The 16262-nt window shown below is 42.4% G+C and overlaps 1 protein-coding gene across 4 annotated transcripts; it reads right to left on the reverse strand.

Annotated features, from left to right (window-relative positions):
* Positions 1-757: 757 nt before the first annotated feature.
* Positions 758-15930, reverse strand: naa40 (N-alpha-acetyltransferase 40, NatD catalytic subunit). 4 transcript variants are annotated; one of them, XR_013966073.1, is made up of 9 exons: positions 15533-15930; positions 12690-12785; positions 10742-10794; positions 10507-10602; positions 8832-8990; positions 8507-8590; positions 7474-7551; positions 3169-6492; positions 758-3130 (listed from the first exon to the last, which is right to left on the reverse strand). XR_013966073.1 is itself a non-coding variant. In XM_080792797.1 (8 exons), the coding sequence occupies exons 1-8, from the start codon at positions 15542-15544 to the stop codon at positions 6324-6326; spliced, it is 741 nt and encodes a 246-aa protein (XP_080648923.1). In that variant the 5' UTR covers positions 15545-15930; the 3' UTR covers positions 758-6323. The 4 variants fall into 4 exon arrangements, 2 of the variants coding, with proteins under 2 accessions (XP_080648923.1, XP_080648922.1); XR_013966074.1 differs by having other exon boundaries at positions 758-2658; positions 2698-6492; XM_080792797.1 differs by having other exon boundaries at positions 758-6492; positions 15539-15930.
* Between the last annotated feature and the right edge of the window lie 332 nt (positions 15931-16262).

Here is a 16262-nt window from a genome sequence, read left to right on the forward strand (position 1 = left end):
TTTAATGTAATAATAATACTAATAATGTAATGTAATAATTATTTAATTAACGAATTAAATAACCTTATCTTATTCTGAAGGTAACCGGATGTCTTAAATTAGCTAGCTCTCAGACAGGAAGTTCTAAATTAGCTCATAAGACGGAGCCTTGCTGCTGTCAGGGTACCAACAACTTCCGGGTAGGCCTATAGTGCAGCTCTTTAAAAAGTCCTCGGAATCATACCGTCACAGTAGTTCCGTTGACATTTACCACAGTTTACCTTTTGGCTTTCATAGACTACACAGATTACATAAACATATTAAGCATACAGGCTACTACTATGTACAAATTCAGCAGGGGTCAACCTTTTTGACATGAAGTGCCATATTCTTTTGTAGACGGTCAGTGTGCCATATCAAGATTAAGTATAATTATGACCCCATAAAAATCATAGCCTATATAACCTTTATTTTCTTCTTTTGAAATATTTCCTTTCACATCAGGATGTAATGAGCATTTGAGCAATATTAACACCATCTAGTTTGAATGTAGAATCATGTGCAGGATAGGATGTAATTTGCACACACACACACACACACACACACGGTTAAACGAAGAATCCTCTCTCACTCATGCCAGTGTGCCAGTCATCACCCTCCCCTGTGCCATTGTTAGCAGGTTCACCAGGTTGTCAACAATTTGCCTAGGTTGCCTAGTCCTGCACAACAGTATGAAAAAGTACAGGTACAAATTAAAAAAAAACAAGGAATATCCATCTAGAAGTCAAACAACTTTCCTTTATTTGTAACATACAAATAAAACACTGACAAGGCAGAAATGACTTATTTTTCCCTTTCATTGTCGGTTAAGCACAGGACTAGAACACTCATTCTCAAACATCGAGGTTTTTTTAAATGTCATTTAAAAAGTGTTTAACCTGTAAAAGGCAAAAACAATAAACTGAAAATGGATTCGCAACCGATTATACATAATATATATACACACACTGAGGAAAACGAAAGAGAAAGGAACGTATCGGAGGAGGGAGGGAAAATTAAAACAATGTGACATGACGAGGCGAGGGTGGTCATGGACAGGTTGTAAAATAAGTGATTTAAAAGAAAAATAGGTTCACTCACAAACAAAAGATCTTTTTATCACAAAATAAAGATCACTCCAAATAATCCCCCCTCAAAGACACCTCAGCTTTTTCACGTAAAATGTTGACCCTGAGCACAGTTCTAGGGCCGGTTAAACTTTAACCAACGTAAAAGTAACGTAAAGCAGAGTTTCACTTTTGGAAGAATATTTTCAAATGTTCAAAAGCACATCATTTTAGATTTTTGTGTTGGATATTCAAAAAGATAGCAGATATACAAGCTCACAGCACGTCACTGCAACAGCTTGTTCAACTATTTTTGAAACATTTAAAAAGAAAATCTTTGAAAACATTAGAATGCATTTGTAGAAGTAGAATCAACCTCAGGTCTAAAATGGATTAACCTTTAGTGGACACCGGCCTTTCTGTGACCTCAGACTCTTAACAAAAATAATTTCTGTGGGACGATAAGAAAAATAACATTTTAATAAAATGGTGTTGCATGAATCACATTTAGCATGCTTGTATAAATGGTTTTATTTCCGAGCGCTGCATATTATGTCTACAGAACTGCCAATACTGTGCGATGTACTCCTACTGAAGCATGCACATACTTAAACTTAAAAAACTTCTACCAAAAGTGAAGAGTGCTTTAAATATGTTGAGAAAAAGAAGAAACAGATTTTTAGATCAGAGCCGAGGGACAAACCAATCCAACTGACATCTCAACAGCCAACATGGTTGCAAAAGTAACACAGAGGTTTGTTTACATTTGAATAACCTGAGAGAGAGAGAAAGACTCGGTCAGTCGTCGATATACCGTTGCTTTATACACAAATATCCTGTTCCGTTTGTGTAGCCTCTGCCAATACAAATGAATGATTGTACTTATCAGAAGTTAGGCTAGAACTAAAACATACAAGCAAAAATGTCGAAAAGTTTTGTCTTTTGTTTTTGTTCATCATTGTTGTTCCAACAAGCAGTAAAACACCTAATGTAAGCTCCGAGTGCTCGCCAGCTGGGTAATAGGAGTTTTTCAGTGACTCTACAAAATAAAATAAAAAAGTCGATTGATACAACCTTGGATGGTGTTTCGTGTCAAAATGGATTGGTCAAAGTTGGCCTCATGGGACAGTTATTTCACACCAACTGGGTTAACTGAAAATCTCATATCACACTTTCACTGATGACAGCGGGTTTCACAAAAAAGTGAAATATAAATAAATTAAGACAGCATCTCATCTATTAAAAAAAACAAACAGGAAACATTAACCTCACATACAAGTGAACCACAGTTCTGAGGTGAAATGGTTGGTTGGTGGTCTCTAGAAATGGAATATATGACCCAGCAGACGGGCACTGGAGGTGGTCAAGATACCCTGAAGGTTTTGTAAACAGATATGGAATCGACATCAGCCTGTCTAGGTAGCAACTATCTAGTTAAAGTGGTTCCCAAACCTTTTTAGCTTGTGACCCAAAAGACAATTTTGATTGTCTCCCCGTGACTCAAACTACTGAAAATAACAGATCTACAAGCTTGTAGATCGGCTATTTTCACTCCTACTTAAACATTAGTTTTCTAATTTTAAAAATGTCTTACATTTCTTCATGAATTTACAAAAAGAAAAAAAAGTTTTTAAATAATTTAAAAAAAATCAAATGTAGGAAACGAAAAATGAGAGGGACCCATAAAAATGTGCCTGCGACCGACAAACGGTTCCCAGACCCAGCATTTGGGAACCAGTAACCTAGTACAGTACATCCTCTTGTCCAAAATCCTCCCATAACAATCTGGGCTCCATCGGCCAACAGTATCGTAGCGCTAGGACCATCTTTATCCCACGGTAACGCCACTATGAACACATGAGAACACATGAGATGCAGCTAAAAAGCTAAGGGTTGTGACGTCAGCTAAAAGGGCAACACAATTAGGCAAGGGTTTTTTTGCCTCCGTTATCAACTCTACAAATGTAACCGATCTACTTCTGGCGGACGGCACACGGCCATACCACAAAGTATACATTGACCTGTTGATTCTACATGCCAAGATGCTTTTTTTTGTTTTGCTCAGTGGAACCTGTGCATCAACTTTAAATCTAATTCAGACTCCCAAACATTTCACTTACGTTTTAACCACAGCCGTTTTAAATGGGAGACTTATAGTCATGCTGTCAGAGGCAGGAGAGGAAACCCGGCTGCTGGGCTAATCCTGAATAAAGACAGCGACCGTGATTGTATTAATTATTAAACAAACATTTTGAATCTCATCATGCAACATATCGATAGTTAGTTTGGGAATAGGGGGCGATGGCCGAAGCGAGGGACATTATCTCAATGAAAAAAGTCTTCCAAAAATGACACGCATACATCCTTCCTGCTAGCTTAATGTCCTTCCAGTGATAGCGTTCATCAACTTAATATAAGTGGACTGAAGACAGCTGTGTAATGGAGCATTCACGTATACTGTACCATATCCTTCTTGTATTAAATCAATATGATTTGCTCATGGTGAAAAGCGGTGGTGGTGGTGGTGGTGGGGGGCATGAGGATATATTTAGTAGTTACACAGTCAAAAAGTAACATTTGTTTTGATTAGTACGGCTGAGGATAGCAGGGGGATGTCTAAAGTCCAGGTAACGGATCTATGGATCTATGGTCGTCAGTACCGTCATGTGAGTGGGGGAGGAGGAAGGCTACAAAGAGAAGGGGGAGGAAGGATGCCGTTCTACAGATTTGAAACCCGGCCTTGTGGAAAACAGTCATCGGTGCCTACAAGGGGCTGGAAGGAGGGAGGAGAGGAAAGGATATGTGACGGAGGAAGGAAGGATGTTGTCTTTAGAATTATCCAAACAGGATCAATGGCAACGTTGTTGTTAAGAGAACCTATGAAACTTAAATCTAAGCTCGATTGAAGAGAGAGAGAAAAAAAAGCAGTGGCTTTACACCGTGGTCGAGGAACCGATAATGGAAGGAGAAGATGAGACGGGTGTTGAACTCCCTGTGATCACTGTGGGTTTCTTTAAACGAGTCGAGAGTCTCCAGACAAACTAAGGTCTATAACATAACTGGAAGTCGGAGCCATTAAGCACATATCAGCTCAAGCTTTGCAGAAGAGAGCGTGATCCGTGGCTCTTTTGAGTACAAACGTAACATTTTACATAATCTTCTTTTACCCTCTGAGGGACTGTGTCGGCGTGACCACACAAAGCGTTTTTTGGAGTGTCTGTCATGCATTTCTACGGTAAGACTGCCCTGGTGCACTCCTCTTCCCAGCGCCCATGAAGCATAGAGGAGCGCCGCTCTTTTGATCCTCCAGGCTGGTCATTTACGACCCGACATTGAAATCGGCATCGGCAGATATGACCCTGCAAATAATCAGAGATCGAAGGTCGGTCATAATTTCATAATCGTGCACCCCTAACTTGTGCCAATGACATGGATCAGAGCATTCGAGCACGGCAACGGTTGATTGGTTTGAACGTTGTGGGTGTTAATAAACAATGCACGCAAGCACTATGGACATGGATATCCAAAGCGCCTCTCAGCTCATAATACGCTTTGTATGGACACGGACCCGAATACCTCCTCCGAGTCACACAACACCTGGTGTCTGTAACAGATCAGCCTGCCATGATCAGTAGTATGAGACCCTAAAAATGACAGCCAAGTAGTCCAAATGGACTCCAATGGAAGTAAAATGATTTAAAAAATAAAAGGTAGCAGGAGATTAAAACAGAGGCGGGGGGAGGGGGGGCTTGGTCGAGGAGGATGGCTGTACAGCGAGTTAGACCCGTTTAATACTTGCTTGTGTGAAATTGTCACGTGCCAAAATGAACAAATTTATAAGCCCACAACCCATTGGGGCGCAACACGTTTTGAGTTTGTAGATAGACTATTTTCTACCCGCAACAACAACAAAGTATAAATTAAATCAAGAGAAGTGCAGGTTGTGGCACTAAAAGCCAATCTAACCACAACGGAAGCACCATAACGCTTCTGTGTAGATCAAGAGTTGTCGTTTGGAGATTTTTTGCTAAGTCGCCTTTCATCATTTCACATTTTCTCTTTGTGGTAGCAGTTGGTGCTCAAACAGCTCACCGATTCTGAACTGGAATACGAGGGGAAAAGGACACTTAATGGGGACACTTCCCAGACTGGATTCCTATCACTTAACCAGGACGTGTGGAAAAGAATAAAATAAGAATGGTTAAATTAAGGTTAAAAACCTAAGCAAAGAGGAGGTTAACAACATGCACAGTAGAATCCAGAGTATTACGTTTTATCTCTTGAAAGCGTTGGGGGTCCTTTTTTTACACCCCGAGATTTAAAACGAGATTTAAATGAACACCAATGGTTTTCCTGTGGAAATCACCTGAGTGATATGATAGGCAGGTGGGAGAAAGCTGGAAACCCTCACAGTTACATGTAACATTAATAAGCAGTAGGACGGGCCGTCGAGGTTCAAAGAAGGCGCGTGGTTGTGGAACGCCCGCTGTGCTGTCGCACGCCAACAGCATATTAGCTACACAAAGTACCTGGACGACAGTACGGTAGCGGTATGCTACAGTACAGCAGGGACAACTCAAAACCTCATGTCTCCAACGGCAGAAAATGGCCGATATACACAGCTCACAGCGGCGTAGAGCGGCCATTTTCTGGGAATATTCCCCCCCCCCCAGAAAAGGGTTCATGTAACTCGTCTGGGGGTAGGGGAGGGGGGGGGGGTCCCATAAACCGAAAACCCAAGTTCACACTCTAATACGTGGAAAATAATCTGACTGTCCATCGCCCCGTTTTCCATCTTGGGGACCCAGCAGCAGGGGGGGGGGGCCCGTGGGGGGGGGGAGTTAGGAAACACTGCGTGACGAATGAGGACAGAGTGCAGTATGTGAACAAAAGGAGATCAGATGAGCTAGAAGGTTGTTGGGAGTGAGTTGGTGGTGGATTAGCTTTTACATGACTTTGAACCAGTAACGGCTGATCTCTGGAATAACCAGGGGTATAGGAAAACAAGGTGCCGTGTCTGAAAGCTCACACTGCATACCGCCTTACATACACACCGCCGACGTCACACCTCCGTCTACGATAAGACCTCCGAGCTGGAGATTCTTCCCGAAACGCCTGACGCACGGCAGGGCAGGCAGTGTGAAATTTCACAGGCGGTCACGAAAGTTGCTGGTCCTTTTTAAACCGTTTGGGAGGGAGGGCGGGCGGGTGGGTGGGGGGGGGGATGGGGGCAGCCAATCAGTGGCAGCAGCCCCCACAGTGCCCGCCGCCCCCGTGGGTGTGTGCCTGTGCCGCCGCCAACGCCACCAACGCCTCGCCGTGTTTGGTCCGCCGGCTGAGGATCTCGTAGGAGCAGTCGTCGCCACAGCAGCCCGACATGCTGGGTGAACTGTCGTCTATCTCGAATCTGGAGGGACGGCAAGAGAGACGGCGTTAGAACACTAAGGAGATAATATTAATAATAATAATAAAGAGACGGCTTGAACAGTAAGGAGATATTAACCCATTCTGACCTGAGATCAGATTCTAAAAATGTCAGTCGTTCTTCGATTTTTCAAAAATAGCAGACCTACAAGCTCGTAGCGCGCCACTCGGTGGCGCGCTATGAGCTTGTAGATCTGCTATTTTTCAATAGCTAAAGCACAACATGATGCCAATACCAAAATGGGTTCCCGTTCAGAATGGGTTAATAATAATAATATTAATAAAGAGACGGCATGAACACCAAGGAGATAACGTTGTGGCCGCCGCCCAGTCCAATCTCTAGCTTTCATTAATACTGTCATGTGTGCAGTTTGTGTGAATGAAGCCGCACAGACCACCATTTCCGGCGTTAAGTGGCAGAGCTGTGGCAGGAACAATCTGGGTGGCGTCATCATCCTGATTAATAAAACGTGTGTGTGTGTGTGTGTGTGTGTGTGTGTGTGTGTGTGTGTGTGTGTGTGCGCAGTATGTGTGTGTCGACTAGTCTGCTGATGGTCTATGCCCCTTTAGGCCAAGCAGAAATAGTCTATAAATACTTTTTTGTGCATTTTAAGCACAAACGTAGCTGTTCTACTTTTGAAGGGACAAGCAGGCATGTTGTTCCCATTTTACAAACCCCATTTGGATTCTAAATTAAAGTACAAGCTGCCGGTGAACTGCAGTCCCTGTGGCAAGTGGACGAACAAGATAGTGGGTAGACATGATTAAAATCCTTCTGTATAGAAAACTATACGACATATGATGTCATAGTCACACCATGGCCTGGTCATGATTAACTATAATTACAGTTTGTGTTACAATTTTGCTTGTATTTGGTGCACAAAGTGGAAAGAAGAATAACATTAGAATGCAGTCAACTTTCCCTTTAGGAAAAGCCTGATTGTGCGCGACGTGTTATACTCACTGTAAAGCATCTCTGAAAAACTGGTAAGCCCCATGGTTGTGTTTGAATACTGTCAACATCACTTTCTTCATCTGCGTGCTAGGGCGAGAGAGAAAGAAATAAAATCGTTGCGGTCCCGTCCATGAAGGTATTGCATATGGTCCCTGACCATGCAATTAGGAATGTAGGAAAGGGAAAATTTGTATTTTAATTTATTGTATCGACCACAAGTTGAGAAACAATGCAGTAAATGACGTGGTGATGTATGATGATGCTCGATCGATGTTGTCAGTTACTGGGAAGCCGGACGTCAAGAACTTCCACAGAAACGGGAGTGAGAATCTCATGGGAAAACTTTACCGGATTGCCTGGTTGAGTCACCATTATAAGGAAATGTGCCCATAATTAATTGCATGTGTCTGCTCGCTCATACATACAGTAAGTTACAGCAACATCATTTTAATATGGAAGGTTAATTCCCCCCCCACACCATGCCCATATCCCCCTCCTCCCAACACAACAGTGGTCCCCAGGTTGATTCTCAGTCAGGGCGGTGGTCCCTGGTTCATAATCAGTTGAAAACCCCTGCCATATTTAATGGTGTAAATTAACGCCCCACTTGATCATACTGCAGAGTCACACAAAATATCAGCTTGTAAAGTAACAGTTTTGGACATATAATACTATATGAAGTTTCCACCTAACAGACGAAATCATGAAGCACGGGCGCATAAAGTTCCTTCCTCATCGCTGTGGAATCATTTTAAGAATGCCGTTTTGTGTTATTGTAAATTTGGACAATAATAAGAAATGTAGTTACAGTAATACATTTTTAATCTGCTTTAATATCGGCCTCTTTGATCACTATAAATCCGTATCTGTATTGGCCATGAAAAAACCCCATATCGGTCAATCATTTACAGTTGGTTTACCCGTTAGCAATGAGCTGTAATATCTGAATGAGGAATTTACCTGTTAGCAATGAGCTGTAATATCTGAATGAAGAATTTACCCGTTAGCAATGAGCTGTAATATCTGTTTACAGTTGGTTTACCTGTTAGCAATGAGCTGTAATATCTGAATGAGGAATTTCCCCAGGCCTTTCCTCCTCACTCTGCTCTCCAGCTGCACCTCATAACTGCACACAGAAGAAGAGATCACATTATAGACGTTGTGGACGAGGATTGTTTGAGACAGGCGTTCCCAAAGTGGGGTCCGGGGACCCCACTAGAAATCCCAGATAGAAATGCCGTTAAAATGGGCGGCTGTATCTTCTTAATGCAGGTCAAACTGGGGGTCCTTGAAATTAAAATGGTTGAAAATGACACCCGACAGCGGCGATATGACGGGCGTAGAAAAGAGAAGCCTTACGGTCTTACCAGTATAGAACCTCCTCGCCACACTCCACGTCGAATCGGAAGTGGGAGAAGGCGACGGGGGCGGAGTCTCCGTCGCGAGCCAGGAGGTACCACGCCCGCTCGTCTTTCATCTCGTCTCTTTTCTCCCTCTCCTTCCAGCCCCACTCGCTCTGCTCGTACCTGAATGGGGTGAAAAAAATCACACCAGTGTGAAGTGAGGGCCGCTAATATATTAAAGTCTAACTCCCTCTCCTTCCATCCCCACTCGCTCTGCTCATACCTGAATGGGGGGGGGGGGGGGAATCACACCCGTGTGAAGTGAGGGCCGCCAATATATTAAAGTCTAACTCATGTTGCTATGATTAGGTGATGTAAACAAACATTAAATTATCTTTATTGTTAATGGCATTTAATGTTTGTGTTAGGGACAAGATGACATAGATTTTCCCTTCATTGTCAATGGCGTTTTTAAAACAAACATTAAACCTGTATATAGGAAAAAATACAGAATTCTAAATTTACTTTATTTACAAATAGCAGATCTACAAGTGCACAATGTGTCGCCTCTGCTATTTTCAAATGGCTGAAATATACGGCTGAAGTGGTCAATGCATGTTTTGTATTAATAATCGAAATCTTCAAAGTAACTAAAGTTTTCAAATAAAGTCAGTGGAGTAAAAGTACAATATTTGCCTCTGAGATGTAGTGGAGTAGAAGTAAAAGTATTGGCAAATGGAAGAACTCAAAGTACAAATACCTAAAAAAGAAATGTACTCGACTGACACAAGCCCAAAACGGGACAGTTTACTATCAAAGATGTGGAACCGACAGCAGGTGCCCTGAATATAATTGTGGAGGAGAGACTCAAAACGAATTCAATCCCCTGTGGGAGTTTGCCAGACGGCAGCAGTTAAAATATAGACCATGGGTCTTCAACAGGGGGTCGATAAGAGTCACTACAGGGAGGCTGCCAAATATTTGTGTGAAAGGAAAAAACAATTCTTCTTCTTTTTGCCAGCTGCTTGCAAAGCGGCTGGACTACATGTTCACCTACTGTACCTCTACTAGAGACCGTAGTTGACACTTTTTCTAAGCCAATGGTTATGGTTCATAGTCTGAAGTCTGAACGTTGCAGCGTTCAGAGTATGCAGCCAATGCGGATTGGCTGCATACTCTGAACGCTGCAACGTGAAGCCTCATTGGCTGCATACTCTGAACGCTGCAACGTGAAGCCTCATTGGCTGCATACTCTGAACGCCACAACGTGAAGCCTTATTGGCTGCATACTCTGAACGCTGCAACGTGAAGCCGTGAGCCGAGGCAGAGCCTGCGGCACACAGACTGATTATAGATGTTCATAAACGAGAACTTGCTGCAGCTGGCAATTAAGACCGAGCCATTCTTGTTTCACATTAACCACTAACCATAGCCTCTGTATTCTTACCAAGACATGGCAGAATTTGTTTACCGTTGGGTAAACAGATGTTGGTTTGGGTTCAGTTAACGTGATCGTAATTTTCTATTTTTATTGCCTTATTTTACCATAATTTTATTGTTTCAGTTAATCGCACAGTCCAACTGAAATAACCAAACATTTACAGATGAATTGAATATGAAACTCTATTTCCTATCCAACTATTCAGCCTTCTAAAATAAGGGTGACTGAGCGTACAGCAGAGTAGCCCAAAATACTTACAGTGTCTGCATGTTAGATCTGGTGAGTTCATAAGCCCATTCGACAGACAGCGGGTTGAGGGTGGAAACCTTCTTACACTCTATCTGCAAGGCGAGTCTGGGCACAAAACAGGGACATGAAGTCAGCAACATGTCAACAATCCAACTGTATGTGATTTTAAGATATATATATATATATATAGAAATGAAACAAGATGTGTAGAGTATTTTATATGACTTGAATAACAAACACATACCCGTTTCTGTCATATTTTTTAAAGACGGGGAAAGCAGCCAATGGGTCATCAAGCTGTGAGAAGAGAGGGTGAAGAAAGGCATGTCAAAATGTCATCAAGCAGAAATACATTACGTTCAGTTCACGTTCGCTCAAAATATGAATGTGTTCATGAACGATGGTTCATTGAACGTTCTCAGGGACAACACTGTACACAGTCAGTAAGTACAGTATGTCCCCAGAGCCAGAGGCCTGACGAGAATGATCCATTAAGATCATTGTCATACATCATCATCATGGAGCATAAAGTCGTCTTTTCCTGGGGCCTGGGGAAATATATAATGGCCCTGCACCACCTAATCTCTTGTCTCTAGGATTAACAATAACCACCTCTTCTCTTCCAGCTAACAATGTGGACTACGGGCATTATTCGTGTTTTAAACAATGGCCCGACTGTCAAATCATGTCTGCTGGCAACAAGAAAATGTTGTGGGAGAATGGTTTGCATTCCTGCATGGTTGGTTGGTAACAAGAAAGGAGACAGGATAGAGACGAACGACTTGTGAAACAGATGAAAAAAACAAACCAATTCATTCTCTGGATTTATTCTGGTGCTTATTGTGGCCTTCCAGCAGCTTAAAGGAGGATGCGTTATTTTTGTGTGTGTGTGTGTGTGTGTGTGTGTGTGTGTGTGTGAAATAAACAGACTTTTTTTTCATATTCAAGAACAAATATTGTCCATTGAATCATATGTATGTTTCAAGGTCCATTATGTCTGGTTTTGGCTGGGTAATCTGCCAAATGTCTCAGCAGAAATGAAACCCACAGAATGTCAAAGGCACTTGGCATCAACACAGCACCCCCGTTTCATCAATAAATGGGAGGGTGGTGGTATTACCAAGACCAGTCTAGACGCGAGCATGCTTTCGTCCTCGGGTTGAGTACAGAGTGACGTAGAGAGGGTGCGCTGTGACTGGCCAGTCGCTGTGATTGACAGCCTTCACCTAAACCTAACCCTAACATTAACCTCAGTCAAACTATACCTAAACCTAACCCTAACCTTAACCTCAGTAAAACTATACCTAAACCTAACCCTAACCTCAGTAAAACTATACCTAAACCTAACCTCAGTAAAACTAACGCAGTGGCTGGGGGACGAAACCATGCTAGCAGTCTAGACGGACAGAGTGAGGAACAGACCAGCATGACATTGACAGCAGACAGTCAACAGACGGAGAGATGGCAGAACACAAACAAAGATATCTTTTGAATGATTCATTATCAGAATGAGTAAATATTAGAATATCTCATAATATTATACAGACAGGTCTATAAATTGCCAATGCTGAGGCTGCATTTCATCATTTCCAGGCTGTTAGTGACCTCACACACAAAAAAACGATATCTGGCTGGATTTGTTATATTACTAATCACATTTAAAGAAGCGAGAGAGAGAGAGAGAGAGAGAGAGAGAGAGAGAGAGAGAGAGAGAGAGAGAGAGAGAGAGAGAAAACGTGAGAAACTCAAAGTGGGCATTTATTTTACTATCTTTACTCATCTACACATGTAGTATATTATTTATAAAATCTATGTTAATGTTATTAATATTAATAATTTGTTATTCATATTTTTGTTTCTCCTAACGATAGGCCTCAGAAGAAAACAGCCATTGTTTTACTCTGGGTCCTGAGACAAGTCTGACTAACTGTTAAACACCAAACTGCTGTGTCGGCTGTCCACCTGAAATGCTGCTCGCCGTCTGTGTCAGGGCAGGTGTGTGATTCTTATTTGACTCGTAAAGATGTTTCACTCGATTAGCCATCGAAAGAGGCTGCAAATGTCCATCGTTTCAGGACAAATAAATGAATACATAAATAAATAAGCATCCAACCATGAAAACCCTTTAAGCCATCGTGTGCCCTCGACCAGGACCTAATCTCATTGGTTAATGCCACTCACAGGCCTCTCACCTTATTGGCTATATCCACCTTGGCACAGACAGCATCCATGGCTGCCCTCTCCTCCTGGCGCTTGGCCTTCTTCTCCTTGGCTTTATTAGATTTCCTCTGGATGAACGGAATAAGGGATGGTGAGGGAAGGAGTAGAAGAGAGGGTAGGTGCCAAGTTAGAGGAATTGTGAACAAGGGAGAAATTAGTTATTTATATACTGTAGCACCTTTTTAAAACAATGTTCCACAATGCTGCACAGAGCAGGGTAAAAACAAAACAAAGACAAAATACATCAAGTCAAAAAACTAAAAGCTAAAAGCAAATACAGTAAAAATACAGGGAATACAGTAACAATATTTAAATATGTACAGTCTCGTAACATTTGGTGTAGAGATATGTTTTTAATTGAGAAAGTGAAAGAGAAAGTGAAAGAGATGTCAAGAGTTCAAATGAGGGGAGGGGGGGTTGTAGGCTGTAGCGAGAAGGATTAGAATGGAATGAGAAAGAGAAATGTGGGACAGTGGAGGGGTGGGTGTGGGTGGGTGGTTTAAGGACAGGGGGAGAGTATCAGGTGTTAGACAGAAAGATGGCATGAAGAGAGACACAGAGGACAGATGTGAGATTATCAATCACTGCATCACTGGTGTTGATGAGTACACAGAGAATGTTATCCGGTAGCCATTCACAGATTTTGAGGAAGGCTACGGAATTGTGGTTGGATCCTCTCAATGTAGTCCGAAGAAACAGTTCTGTGCTTGGCTGCATTTCTAATGGGTTTTGGTACATTTTTCCCAATGCTTTGCCAGGCCAACACAGTGACCCAAATCGAGAAACCAGCTAGTAGAGACAAGAACAATCTTAACTGGCTGTTTGTTTTGTTATTTAACTGAAGTATTTTATTCAACAAATGGTTGTCTTCTCCATTATGATAAATGTAGTCCTACTTTCCAGATTTATTCATATTTTCATTTGCGTATTCTCTTTTTAGTGCCCTCATTATTTTGACAGAGGCCAGGTGAGCGAGCCAAGCTGCTTGGGTTGGTAATTTAATTTGTGATCAGAATATGGCTGAACATTAGTACTAGGCTAGCTGGATCGCTACTGATTTGATCCACGCGGTTTAGAGCATAAAGCTCAATTTGTTGCAAACTGATCACACAGGCCTTGCACAGAAACCACATTTGGCAACAAAGCTCAAGGAAATTCAGAACCACTAGTTTAGCTATGTGACCATTGTGACGCTGCAATAACCACATGAACTCTAGCATGAGCTCACCTGTCACTATTCTGGGGGGAGAACATTCTGTAAAAATAGCAGATCTACAAGCTCACAATGAGCTTGTAGTTTGGCTAATGGCAATTTTGTCAAGGAGATTTAATCTAGAGGGAAAAGGGGAGAGGACCAAGTACAGACCCTAGGGGACTCCGGTTAACAAGGGTTTAAGACAGTTGTTAATAAAAGAGAGTTGAGCCAGAAGGCAAAGCTCTCCGTCTACCAAGCAATCTTCGTTCCTACTCTCACCTATGGTCATGAAATTTGGGTCATGACCGAAAGAATAAGGTTGCAAGAATGCAAGTAATGCAATGCACGCACAGTGTTGTGATTATCATTATATAGTCCTTTGTTTAAGTTGTATGTAGAAACTTTATTTAATTGGACATAAATGCAGTGCTTGATTCTCAAACCTTTTCTTATCAAGGACCCCTATATTAATATGCATTTGGCCGTGGACTCTCATCAAAAAGTATTTTGTGCCTGGGACACCCATACAAGATTTGTGTTGTTACAAAATCCCCCCCTATTTTAGATATTTTCATCAGTTCTTTTCAAATAGACATTACAGGGCTAAAGGATTAAACCGATTTTTATGCTATTTTAACTCATTTATGCCCTTGAACCCCCTCAAGGACCCCTGGTGGTCCCCGGACCCCTCTTATGATAACTGGACTATTATGGATGGACAGTAAAATACAAACTCAGGAAAAATGATGGTGGATAAACTGCACCAAGGGCTGAGGATATTTAGAGCTGCAGTGGACCAACAACAGGTCATTAGTATAAGTGCATTTATCAACCGACAGTCCTGAACAAACAGCAAAGGCAACAATTAGGAGAAGGAATGCATAGAATTCATTCCGATTCATGCTGTACCATGCAGGAGCAAGGAACAGACTTCACACAACACAACACGTGGATTGGTTTATCTGGAGTGAAAGTGAAGGGATCAAACTCTGTCTGATTAAAAAAAGCTTTTAATACCGGTAGTCTCCGTTTAACGGGGACATGTCAGAGATCGCATGTAAGAACACATGCGGGTTTTAATACCTGGCTGCCTCTGGCCATGAACACAAACGTGTTCAGCTACTGATACAGAAATTGCAAAGCACCCATCATCATAAAAGATGGATTCCTTGAGTGGGAGACCGGGCTACAGCTAACAAGCTAACAATGTCACATAAACAACACAAGTAAAGGATAACAATCAATCGCACACAGAACACATACACGCTGTTAAAAAACCACACAGTATGGGGTCCAAAGCGGGGGATGTACTTATGGACTAAAGCTTTTTTTATATAGTGGATGTAGTAGGCTAACCGGGGGCTAACGGCTAAGCTAACAGGCTAACAGCCTGGTGGTGGTGGTGGTGGTGGGTGCCAACCATCCACCTCGCATTGCTTCCTCCTTTTCCTTTCTCTCTCTCCCTCTCTCCACAGCCTCTCTCTCTCTCTCCATCACAGGGTCCATGCACACGCACGCACACTCTTTGTTCACATCCATCCAGTCCACCGTTCAGGGTTAACCTCCCAGCACACATACACATTATTACACACACATTTATAATACACAATAATAACTCACACTCACCCCCATGTCGAGCACCTTGTAGATTATACACCTGGCTCTATTGTTGTTGTTGGGAGTCGGGACTGTCTGTCTGTCTGGGCTTTTTGAGTTCTATGTATGACACACTGCCGGGTCGCTTGCTAACGAGGCTAGGTAGGTTAGCAGTTTAGCACGGATCGATGGCTGATTTATCGCGGATTAAACCCGATTATTACACCATCAATTTGCACCAAATTAGCGAACAAGTATTTTTCCCCCTTTTCGCCCGGATTGGCGCCAAGACCATGAGAGGGGTGAAATTATTCTCTCCCTCTCTCTATCTCTCTCTCTCTCTCTCTCTCTCTCACGCACACACTTTTCCTCCCTCCCTCTACCTCACTCTCTCTTTCCTTTCTTTCCTCCCTCTCTCTGTCTTTCTCTCTCTCTCTAGTCTAGTCCGAGGCGTCCAACTAGTTTAGCGCGAATATGGTTTCCTTGTTGGGGAAATGACGACAGCTGCTGTGCACACATCACAGGCACCCAGGGGGCTGGCATGGAGTGGAGGAGGGGGGCGTGGGGACACTGGGGGTCAAATGATAATCTATCTAGATGTCAAGGAAATTAAGGAAGGACCCCCCACATTAATAAGACTGTGGATGTGGGACCTCATCTGAAAATATTTTGTGATTTCCCCCAAAAAAATAATGTGGTTTAAACTGATGTTGATGTTATATTAAAGTCATTTTTAGCTTGGAACCCCCTGAAG

Source organism: Protomyctophum bolini, assembly GCF_963924005.1.
Source record: "Protomyctophum bolini genome assembly, chromosome: 20".
Lineage (NCBI taxonomy): Eukaryota > Metazoa > Chordata > Actinopteri > Myctophiformes > Myctophidae > Protomyctophum > Protomyctophum bolini.